This window comes from Acomys minous (assembly GCF_964271855.1).
Source record: "Acomys minous genome assembly, chromosome: 8".
Taxonomy (NCBI): Eukaryota; Metazoa; Chordata; class Mammalia; order Rodentia; family Muridae; genus Acomys; species Acomys minous.
The window spans coordinates 107020397-107032703 of record NC_140489.1 but is presented as its reverse complement, the minus strand read 5'-3'; the positions used below and the strand labels follow the sequence as shown (position 1 = coordinate 107032703).

Below are 12307 nucleotides of genomic sequence, written 5' to 3'. Positions count from 1 at the left end.
AGAGCTTGCCATACACACATGAGGACTAGAGCTTGGATTCCCAGAACTCATGTAGATGTCAGGTGGGTATGATGGCCACCTGCAATTTCAGTGCTCAGAAAGGCAGAGAACGGGCCACTTGGAACAAGCCAGCTAGACTAAGACCATGCCTCAATGAAGATGGTGAATTAGAGAAAGACTCAATGTCAGCCTTGCGAATGGACACTGGCAAGCTCACATATAGGGAAAACATATTTGATTGAGTTCTCCAGAATTTCTCCTGATGGCACACCTGAAATCGCAGCATTGAAGAACTACATTTACTACATTTTTGAACATACTAGGACTAACAAGCAAGTGCCCTAAGCAAAATCACTCAAGCACCATTTTGGAGGATTTATGGCAAGATGACAACTTCTCAGATCCTCCATATTGAATACTTCAGAAAATGTATTCTAAGATTCTTCAGCTTTTGTTATACTGACAGTACAGTGTAAAAGACTCTGACAACAAACTGACCAGCTTAGAATCCTCTCGGTCAATCATTAGCTCTGTGATTAGGACAAGTTACTGAACTCGCTCTCACATAGTTTACTGATCTGCAAAACGAGATCTATAAAAAGAATATGCACTATAAAGATGGTGTAACCACTGACAGGGTAACAAACTGGCACAAGAGATCAGTAAGTAAAAATTGCTGCAACCTTTTAGTATTTAAAAGAGCTACTCTTGGTGGCTGGAGAGGTGGCTCAGTGGTTAAGAGCACCGCCTGCTCTTCCAGAGGTCTTAAGTACAATTCCCAGCAACCACATGGTGGCTCACAACCATCTGAAATGGAATCTGAATTCCTCTTCTGGTGTGCATGAAAAACAGAGTACTTATGCATAAAATAAGCAAATCTTAAGAAAAAGGAGCTCCTGTCCAGTCTCACACAGACTTCAACGTTTTTATCATTCTAAAGTTATGCTGAACTGTTCATATTTTATGTCAATTTACTTTGATTTTAATGTAATTTGAAGATTTCCCCCCCTCCACCGCCCTTGGGTATTTCACTAGATGTAGCTCAAATATGTTATCTGAGAAAATCAACGTATTAGTTCTCTTTGGCTAAGCCCTAGGAATGTACTTAACAAAACACTCAGCTTAATGTCTTCCAAAAACACAGAGAATTGTGTAGGTTTTCCCAAATCCACGAAGTCTTGGTTAGTCATCTACACTTGAAGAATTTTATGACCCTACAATTCCAACTATCTTACACTTGAAGAATTTTATGACCCTACAATTCCAACTATCTTATTAATAGGTATTTGTTATACCTCAAAATGCCAGCAGTATCTGTCAAAATCTGTTGTGCAGTTATTTGGTTTACACAATTAAATATATGGGAAAATAGTGCACAGTGTCCAAAGGTGCCTCTAATGTTGCAAAACTAATTTATTACCAGCCAAAGATTATGAGAAAAGAAGGCCAAATATCTTAACATTTTATAAAACTAAGGATTACTTGCTAAGTTGTTTTGTCCAGAAGTAATCTGTGCCAGAAATCTTATATTATTTGATTATAAGAAGCCTAAGCAATAGACTGCAGCAGCTAATCAACTTGGCAATATTAAGAGATACCTAGAAGGCCAAAAAAGCATATCTATTAAGTGAATCTATAAGGGCATTTGCACACAGATAGTGCAAGCGCTTTGGGGGGGGGCGGGGGTGCTGCCCTGTGGGCCTTTGTCTGTAGGTGAAGGAGACCCCCTCTTCCAGTAAGCTTTGTGCTTGGAAATAGGCAGGTGTTCCCTCTGCTGGCAGTAGTCCACAAGATCCTAAAATGTGCCAAAGGCTAGTTCCTTGCAGAGACATTTTCAAAGTAAACCACACAGACTTTAGGCCAAAGGCTGTCAAAAGCTGGCTCTCTGAAGAAACACATATCAAAGCTGCCCTGGAGACAAGCCCTGGGAAGGTGTCCTGGGTGTGCCTCCTGCAATTCACTTATCCTTGGCTTAAAACCCAGAGCTCTCAGGGTGGGCCACTTACTCCCCATTTCTCCCTCTGCAACTCCCTGTCTTTGTCTTTCTTTTACTAACAATAGCTTGGTGAATTAAAATCTAGTTCTTCGATTCTTGACTGTCTTTATTTTAACCAAGCGTGCTTGGCTATCTGGCCTTCTTACAAGTCCAAGGCTCCCTTCCCCTGGTGGAAGGGACACAAGACTCCTGGTGTCTCAATCCTGTCTTAATCCAGCTCAATCCCAACTCAATCTCCACTTAATGCGAGGCAGCCCTGTACTCCCTCAAGATAGGAGATCTCACCAGAAAGCTCCTTCCCGCCAAGGAGGCCTTCCCAATGACCGGTTCTTGGGACAGGGTCTTCCTCAGCTGGCCTCCTCCAGAAGGTTAAAGAAAACTCAGTGTCTAAACTGAAGAAGACTCGGCGACCAGATTCTCAGCCCAGGATCCCCAAGAAAGGAACCCACACTACCCTGAATGCAGGGGACAACACACACTCCCCCTGGCTTTGTAGCTGCCCTGCTCAGTCACATGTGCTCAGCTGTGACAAACTAAAATCTCTGAACCCATGTGCCCAAGTAAGTCTTTCCTTCTTTAAGCAGGCTTATGTTAGGTATGTTGTCATAGCAACACATTGGGCCTTCCTATCCTAGTTTCTAAAGAAACTAGGTCCACAGATGTAGGCAATGTAATTAATAGTTACAAAACTGCCAGGATACTAGTTTCTTGAAACTAAGCAGATCTTTCTTGCTACACAATCCAGGGTGGCCTTGAACTCATCCTGGAGTTTCACTGTTCCAAGCAAACCTCTACATTCAGCTGAGAACTTTCAGAGAACATACTAAGGTATTTACAAATAGATCTCTTGCCTCTGGAAGTTAAAAAAAAAAATTAAGGTCTGTAAAAAACAGTATTATCTGAAAAGAAAAAAGAAGCTTCTCCTGCATGGACCTAAAATTTACACTAGGTATGTACATAGATAAATGCCACAGAAAGATTTTTCAGAAGAATCAAGCAACTGCTCACCTCTGGTGCATGCACACAGCCTGTCTGTGCCTGAGCAGTAAATGACAGAAACAAATGTATCCTGTTCTTCAGTGCCCTCCTTTTTGGGAGGCTCCACTTTGGCCAAAATTTCGAAGTTTGAAAGATCTAATACTTTTACATATCCTCCCTGAGTGGTTATTACCAGGTGTCCAAGAGTAGAAATGTCAGACTTCTTTTCTCTTTCAATCCCATTCTTTGAGGTCAACTGCATCTCCTCAGCAGGTTCTTCACAGTCATCCTCTCGATTATCCAGTATGTCGGGTGGAAGCAAAATGAGCGAGGTAATTGTGTCCTGGGGATCTTTGATATGTTGGATTTTTACCGGCTCCTCCTCTAAAGTCACTATTCGAGTGGTATAATTCATTTTGTAAAGAACTAAATACCCACCACTAACATTCCTCTGCTCTGGCTGAATGATCAAAGGAGTCGGTACATCTGATGGTGACTCATGTTGAATCACACTAATATTTGCACCATTCACTACAGCAAGATTGGATTCCAGCTCACCTTTCCGTCTATTACATAGTGCAGAGTTTAATTTATTTAAATTGTTCAAGGCCTCAACTTGATTTATTGCACTCAACGATTCAACAGAGCATGTCCGCAGTCCCACCAACAAATGAATTCCATCAGCACAAGGAGTTATCGAGTCTATACAAAGAGTCTCCTCCTCGGCAAACTTTGGTAGCCTCAAACACTGAACCAGAGTCCCAGGCTTGGGGAACACAGAGTTCCACTTCTCGGAATCTGGGGAGGTGAGGCTGGCTGCTGCGTCTGCAAACTGCTGAATGTAAGTCACAGGGGGGTCCTGTAACAACAGTTGCTCCTGGTTATCCAGCTCCATTTCAATAATCTGTGGAACGGTGAATCCATCATCATGCAAACTTTTACTCATAATATTGTTCATCTGTGAAAAGATTTTTCCTGCTTTCTCATCAGATTCTTTGATACTATAAAGAAGTAAAACAGGTAAAGTCCTCCTTACCAGAGGAGAGTTCAGTTCTGAATTTGTGCAGGAGTCGTTGTCAGTTGACCCTTGTTCTGATACACTTTCGCCCTGAGTTCTGCTTAAACCATCCAGTGACCTGTGAGAATTACTACTAATGGGTGAGGTAGCAGGAGATTTATATGTTAACAAACCTCCAGCCAATAAACATGGAAAGGGAATGTTGTGTTGTTCCTGGTGCTTTTCCTTTGTCTTTTCACTCTTAGAGTTTGTTAAGCAAGGGTTTGCCCCAAGTTCTTCAAGATCTTTAACAGTATCCTCAAGCACATTAGCCACAATCTCCCACTGCAGTTTTTCTGGCTGTTGGAGAATGCTGAGCGCTGTTATATCAAGGCTTACTTCCATGGTTTCCTTCTGTGATGTATGCCCTTTGAAAAGAAAAATACAACACATTAGATGCAACAGCCTTGGTCATGTATTTCAGTCAAGTTTTTCCTAATTACTCTGGTCTATGAATTACAGGAAATAGAAGAATTCAAAGTATTTCATAGTCAGCAAGATACATTGGCAGGTAAAGGCTCTTGCCCCAAAGCCAGCCTCAGCGAGATCACTGGAACACACTCAGTGGAAGGAGAACACCAACTCCTGGAAAGCTGTCCCTCTGGCCTTCACATGTGTGCATGTGCCCATATATACATGCACACTCAAAATTTTTAGGGTATTTTTTTTTTTAATTTCAAGTATTTTTTGTTTTGTTTTGTTTTGTTTTTTTCAAGGCAGGGTTTCTCTGTGTAGCCTTGGCTGTCCTGGACTCACCTGAAGATCAGGCCGGCCTTAAACTCAGAGTGATCCACCTGCCTCTGCCTCCCAACTGCTGGGATTAAAGGCATGCGCCACCATGCCTGGCTTTTATTACAAGTTTTTTGTTTTTGTTGTTTTTTGTTTTGTTTTTGTTTTGTTTTGGTTTTGGGTTTTGGTTTTTCTTTTTGTTTTTCAAGACGGGATTTCTCTGTGTAGCCTTGGCTGTCCTGAACTTACTTTGTAGACCAGGCTGGCCTCGAACTCACAGAGATCCACCTGCCTCTGCCTCCCAACTGCTGGGATTAAAGGCATGCGCCACCATGCCTGGCTTTTATTACAAGTTTTTTGTTTTTGTTGTTTTTTGTTTTGTTTTTGTTTTGTTTTGGTTTTGGGTTTTGGTTTTTCTTTTTGTTTTTCAAGACGGGATTTCTCTGTGTAGCCTTGGCTGTCCTGAACTTACTTTGTAGACCAGGCTGGCCTCGAACTCACAGAGATCCACCTGCCTCTGCCTCCCAAGCGCTGGAATTAAAGGCATGCGCCACTACGCCCAGCACTATTTCAAGTATTTTAAAAGAAATTTAATCACTCAGGTGACCCTATGTAAGAAAATTAAAAACAAAAACAAAAACTACTCAAAAAATTGAACATTATTTTCAACTCAAATATATTCTTTTGAGATTTAAAAATTGATTCTGAAAGCATGGGGAGGTAAATAATTAACATATTATTTATTGCTTTAATTTATGTATTAAAAGAATAATTTCCGACTAGAGAGATGGCTCAGAGGTTACGAGCACTGATTACTCTTCTAGAGATCCCGGCCCACAACCATCTATAACATGATCTAATGTCCTCTTCTGTACATGCAGGCAGAACACTGTATACATAATAAATAAATAAATCTTTTAAAACAAAAAAGAATAGAATTTCTTAACTTTACTTCTAAACCAAAAATACATCCAATATTATTTGTGTATTATAATTTATACCCAAATACCCAAGAAAAATATTATCATCTCAGTTCCTTTTTAAAAAAACTACTTTAAGACTCAAAGCACCATTTCTTTCCTCTTATTCCACAATGCTGACAGTCACATACAATATGAAACTCCACTAGAGACAACAATTAACCCTCCACTCAAGTAATTTAATACTAAAGTGAAAATTCTCTCAACTAATTTGGCTTCATTTTGGTGTGTGTGTGGGGGGGGGGGGGTGTAACAATCAGCCACTAGAGGGTTGGAGAGATGGCTCAGAGGTTAAGAGCACTGACTGCTCTTCCAGAGGTTCAATTCCCAGAAACCACATTGTGGCTCACAACCATCTATAATGTGATATGATGCCCTCTTCTGGCTGTATACATAATAAACTTTTTTTAAAAATCTGGCATCTTCAACTTGATTCCTTCTTCTCCAATGTATGTTTACAATGCTCTGGGATGAACACAGGGCCTCATATATGTCAGCTAACCACTCTGCCACTGCACCACAGCGAGGCCCTTAATTCAAAGTCTGTACTAGACACAAACTAGATACATAACAAATGGTTGTGGCTGGACCTACAATGTTTCCAATCACTTGGGGAAATCATTCCGTGGCTTGCTTTCTCAAACAGTATCAAAGCCACAGCTTCCAACAGTCACACTTCCCAAGCTAAGCAACTGAATTTTGTCTCGCCTCTTTCCTAAAGCCATCAAAATTCAATTTGTACTCAACTCTCCTGTCAACACTTCTTTTCAATATTCAAGGGAAGTCATTTTTCCTTAATTCAGATATATGGTTCACAAACAAAACTTTCCTCTTTGAAATCAAGTAGGAACGTTCAAAACTTACAACCTTCAATCAAAACCAGATGCCTCTTATTGTGCACACATAATTTTGAGGTTAATATATTCTACAGTTCTTTCTTTGGACTATGTCATTCAAATTAATACAAATCACTTAAAATTGTAAAATTCTGAAATGGCATCTAAAAATTTTAAGACACTTCAGGATGAGACTACATGTCTTATTACTGTCAAGATTAGATATGTTAGCCGGGCGTGGTGGCGCACGCCTATAATCCCGGCACTCGGGAGGCAGAGGCAGGTGGATCACTGTGATTTCGAGGCCAGCCTGGTCTACTAGGTGAGTCCAGGACAGCCAAGGCTACACAGAGAAACCCTGTCTCGAAAAACCAAAAAAAAAAAAAAAAGATTAGATATGTTTACTTCATAATCCTCCAATTATTGGTATAAAAAGTATAGTTTAGAGCCAGGAGCCTTTAATCCCAGTACTTGAGACGCAGAGGCAGGCGGATCTCTGTGTGTTCGAGTCCAGCTTGGTCTACATAGCAAGGCCAGGATAGTCAGAGCTACACACAGAAATCTTGTCTCAAAAGTGACCCCCATACTTCCCCAAAAAAAGAAAAAAAATGAAAAGAAATATATTTTCCTATTAAAGAATAGCCTACTTACAAGTCTTCAAATGAAGAAATTAACTAGGGCTGAGAAGGTAGCTCAGTCAGAAAAGTGTGTGTCTTGTAGGAAAGCCTGAGGGACCTGACTCAATACTCAGAGCCCACCTGAAACAAGCCAGGTAAGCAAAGCATATTTGTAACCAGCACTGGAGAGGATAAAATAAGCAGGTCCCTGGGGCTTAATGGCCAAACAGTCTAGCCTATAACTGGTAAATTCTAAGTCAATAAAGTTTGTTTACAAACAAACAAACAACAAAAACAAAAAAAAACAAAAAACTAGAGGTGTCTGGCTTCCGCACACATGAACTTACACTCATGTACACAATGCTTATTAAACACAAATGAAGGGATACAAATGTTTTAAGCTGAAAGGATTTTATCCCTTACTACCATGACCTTTTAATTTAATCTATTCAAAGACAACATTCCTTTAAAAATGCATCACGTCTACCAAGGATATATGAAAAGGACTCTGGATAGCACAAAACACCATTAATCCCAAATCTCTGGGGGAAGAAGCCCAGAACTCTTTGAGCTCAAGGCTAGCCTGACCACAGCAAGTTCCAAGCCAGCCATAGCTACACAATGAGTTCCTGTCTCAAAAGAAAAGGATAGATGACAAATGTCTGAATATTGAAAACTGGAGTTTATCCTAAGGCAGTGTAGAAAATCAAACAATCACAGATGAAAAACATAACAGTAGAAGAGAAATTAGAATACTGACCAAATCCAAGTATTATTCTGGGAGGTCAGACAGGGTCTTATCACATATATAGCACAGGCTAGGCTCAAACTTGTAGCAATCCTCCTGATTACTATTGCCATCATGACAGATTATGGCATTGGCAGCATGCCCAGAAAATATAAGTATTATTAATCCCAAATATACATACTGAGCTCTTTAGACCGGAAAAAAATTATAAATAAATAAAGTCATGGCATAAGTAAGTTGCTATAGTTAAAACGGATTTAAGGAAGAAAGTAAGTAAACAGGGAAGAACATTTACTACAAATATTTCATAAACAAAAAAATAAAGCCCACAGAGTTTAGTGACCTAACAAAATCAGGGGTCTTTCCTGTATGGGTCTCCAGTGCACATCCTAATTTCTAAAAATGTAATAGCATGCCACTTCTGTCTTTGTAAAAAGGCAGCAACAGGCCAGGCGTGCTAGCATATGCCTTTAATCCCAGTGCTTGGGAGGCAGAGGCAGGCGGATCGCTGTGAGTTCAAGACCAGCCTGGTCTAAAAAGCAAGTCCAGGACAGCCAAGTCTATACAGAGAAGCCCTGTCTCAAAAAACTAAGAAACAAACAAAACAAAAAAGGCAGCAACTTCATGAGCTTAAATTGTGTGCAGTGAATGTGTGCGTGCGTGCGTGCGTGCGTGAGTGCGTGCGTGCATGCGTGCGTGCGTGCGTGCGTGCGTGCGTGCATGTCCACACACACCATGAAGCATGTGTGGAGGTCCAAGGACAACCTGTGGGACTCTGCTGTCTCCTTCCACCAATACAGATTTCTGAGATACAACTCAGTTCATCCGAGTTAGCAGTAGGCACCAACTACCTGCTGAACCACCCTGCCAGACTAGTCTAAACTGTCTAAAAGGAATCAATTCTTCACTTTTCTAGAATTATATATCTCTTTTTCATTCAGGATATTTTCACATCATTTTGTGTTTTACCAGAGCTAAGTACATGAAAAATAAGTGTTATATCACAGTCAGTGTGACATTCTCCTTAGCAGCTTCAAAACTATTTCATAGCAAACAATTTAGAAAACATTCACTATTCTATAATAACTACAGTTTTTAATGACTACACTACACAAACGCATGTTTCTTCTAAAGACATTAGGTATGTTACATGTTCATGGCATGACACAATAACCATCACTTTTTAAAAACTGGGTATTTCTCAGATACTTTGCTGATTCTTTAACGCATGTTAAATATTATTTTGCAGTTTAGGAAATATAATTAGACTATGATAATAAGCAGATTGGGATTTATATTCTAACATGGTATGACAGGGGCAGATGGCTCAACTGTAAGCTTCTAAGTAAGTTGTGAGGCTTGCTGCGTGATCCTGAGGATTCAAGTTCAAATTACCAGCACTCATGTAAAAGCCAAGCATGGGAGTAACTATTTGTAACTGCAGCACAAGGGAGCCCTGTATCCTGCTGGCCAGCTAGCCAAATCAAACAGTCAAGTCCCATTTCCATGAGCGGTGGTGCATGCCTTTAATTCCAACACTTGGGAGGCAGAGGTAGGCAGATCTCTGTGAATTCAAAGGCAGCTTGTTCTACAGAGTGAGTTCCAGGACAGCCTGGGGCTACACAGTGAAAGTGTGGAGAGACAGAGACAGAGAGACGGAGTGGGGGTGGGAGGTGCAGGGGAGAAGAGGGGGAGGTTGGGAGAGAGGGAGGGGAGAGGGAGAAGGAGGGGGGAAGAAGGAGAGAAAGTGAGAGGAAGAGAAAGAGAGAGAGAAGGAGAGAGAGAAGGAGAGAGAGAGAGAGAGAGAGAGAGAGAGAGAGAGAGAGGGGTTGATTTTCAGAAACTAAGGTGGAAAAATAACAGAGACATTCAACACATCAACCTCCAGCCTTCTTGGGCACATGAGCAAATGAATACACTCAAACACATACATGTACCCACAAAGGAAAAAAGATATAATAAAACCAATTGAGATGCACTAGCCTCCAATATGAATAATACTGAAAAATATGACATCTATAAGTCAGATGTTGCCTATAATACAACACTGAGGAGGTTAAGGCAAGAAGACTGTGGAGTTCACTCTCAGTCTAAGCTACAAAGCAAGCTCCAGGGCAGCCTGGGCTACATGATAACCCATGTTGCTTTACTTAGGATTTCATGAGCAAAGAAGGCAACATCTATTTGATGCCACAACTGCTATTTTACTGTTTCAGCTATTTTGATATAGTGTACAAATAAAATATGCAACATTTTCATCCTCTGGCATATGTGACAGAGATTTAATACTTGATTCCCTTTAAATGAAATGGTGTTGTGTAAATTTTAATTACAAAACACAATGTCCTTATACTTAATTCAGGATCTCTGTTAAGCACAGAAAACTGAAGTTATGTATTGGTAAAGATTTCCAGTTTCACTAGGAAATTAAAAAATTAATTGGCATTAAGATTTATTTTGAACTGTATAAATATAAAGATATATAAAACATATTATCTAAGATTTTTACATACCCGTCACAGAATCTGATCTGGAATGCTCTTCACTGTCTGAATCCTCCAGTAAATCATCGCTTAAAAGACAAAGTAAAAACAATTTAACTTAAAAAAAAAAAAGTGAACCTTACAGGCTAAGGATATACATCACCCACATATATAAGAGCCTGGCATGTATAAGATCTTGAGTTCAATCCCCAGCACCCCCAAAAAATAATATACATCACGTAAGAAACCAGAGAAGATACAACATAGCTTTATGTGGCTTGTCTTTTGTGCTTTAAAGGGGGCAGTGCTGAGCATCAAACTTGGAGCCCTATATGTTAACTTGGAGCACCCTTAACACTGAGCGAGAGGCTAACTAGTTAGAGAGCATTCACTGCTCTTAAAGAGAATCCAAGTTCAGTTCCCAGCACCCACATACATGGCTGTTCACAGTTCTGAGTGACTCTGAACCCCTTTTCTAAAACCTCCATGGGCACCAAATAGGCACATGACGCACATACATATATGCAGGCAAAACACTCACATACCTAAAATAAATGTTAAAAACATTAAAAACAAACAAAACAAAGCTGAGCTGTAATCCCAGCCCTGAAAAGCAGTGTTAAAACCACTATTACATAGATCAAACACAAGCAATATATAAGCTGCTAGAAGAAATGTGATATAAAAATTTGATATATAGCTCATATACAATTATAAATTATTAAATAAATGTCTACATGAAAAAGTTTGTGTGGAAGAAAGCCTCTAAATGCCTGAAATATGTATAGGTATGTTATACTGACTGGAGATGATTTAAAGCAAGTGTAAGAGTGAAAGGGTGGCAGCTAGCCAAATCAAACATAAGCTCGTAGCAGTAAAATATGAAAAACTATTGTCAATGAATTTAAGACCATTACTCTAAAACCAAAAACAGCTAAATGAACATGTGTGTGTGTGATACATTATACATGTGTTCACACCAACATTCATTTCTTTTTTATTGTTATTTTGTTGTTGTCGTCGTTCATTCAGTCAGACACACAAGGTTAAGTGTAAGAATACTAGAGTGAGTGACCTGTCCTTTACCCTTCATTCAGGTGGACAAGCAACTGTCAGGTCCCCTGTACTTATCACTAGCATTTTTTTAATCTTGATACTCTCATTACAAAAATAAAAGGTGTATTTATAGAAAGAAAAGGCAATATATAAAGTATTTCTTTTCTAAAATAATACAGTGTCCAGAAATCCACAGTGCTTAGTCATTTAATAATGCTACCTTACATATAAATGGTATTCACCACTTAAGATTGCTGGCACAGCATCAAGCACACACCTGTCTTTCTAGCTACCTAAGAAACTGAGGCAAAAGGACATTTGCCAAGCTTCCAGAACAGCCAGGAGCATCTTCTCTCTAAATCCCCCCCAACCCGTCTTGGGAAGGAAAAAAAAAGCTTAATACAATATTCCAACGGCAAAATTTTGGGAGGTCTACCAAGACAATTTGACAAAGATTCTGTGCCTTGGGTCTTTTCTAAATGATATTAATAGATAAATGCAGTCAGTTCTATGAGTCACATGACTAGCTTTCTTGTTGTTGTTCAGTGTTGAGTCTCCTGAATTCTGGGCAAGTACTCTACCACTAAGCAGTATCACCAGAAACCATCCCCAAAGTTTAAAATAATAAAAAAAAATTTAAAAACAAGTTTACTATCACCTACTAATTAGTTTCAAGAATTTAAATCCTAATCAGAAGTAAGAAGACACCTAAAAATCCAGGTTTCAATGACCAAAGGACTTCAGTATTAACCAAGTATGGCACAGCTGTACTGAGATAAAAAATAAAATAGTTTGTTTTTTGGGGTTTTTTTGGTTTGTTTTTTTTT

General features: G+C 39.6%; 1 protein-coding gene across 10 annotated transcripts in view; it reads right to left on the bottom strand.

Annotated features, from left to right (window-relative positions):
* BIRC6 (baculoviral IAP repeat containing 6) overlaps window positions 1-12307 on the bottom strand; it is a 182042-nt gene that overhangs the window by 129678 nt on the left and 40057 nt on the right. For all 10 annotated transcript variants that reach the window (XR_014781399.1, XM_084793779.1, XM_084793781.1 and 7 more), the window contains exons 8-9: window positions 10455-10513; window positions 3005-4399 (exon numbers count right to left, since the gene is read on the bottom strand). Coding sequence is in view for 9 of the 10 variants with exons in the window: in XM_084793779.1 (XP_084649905.1) it covers window positions 3005-4399; window positions 10455-10513 (1454 nt within the window). In the remaining variant the exon portion in view is untranslated. The remainder of the gene's footprint in view (window positions 1-3004; window positions 4400-10454; window positions 10514-12307) is intronic.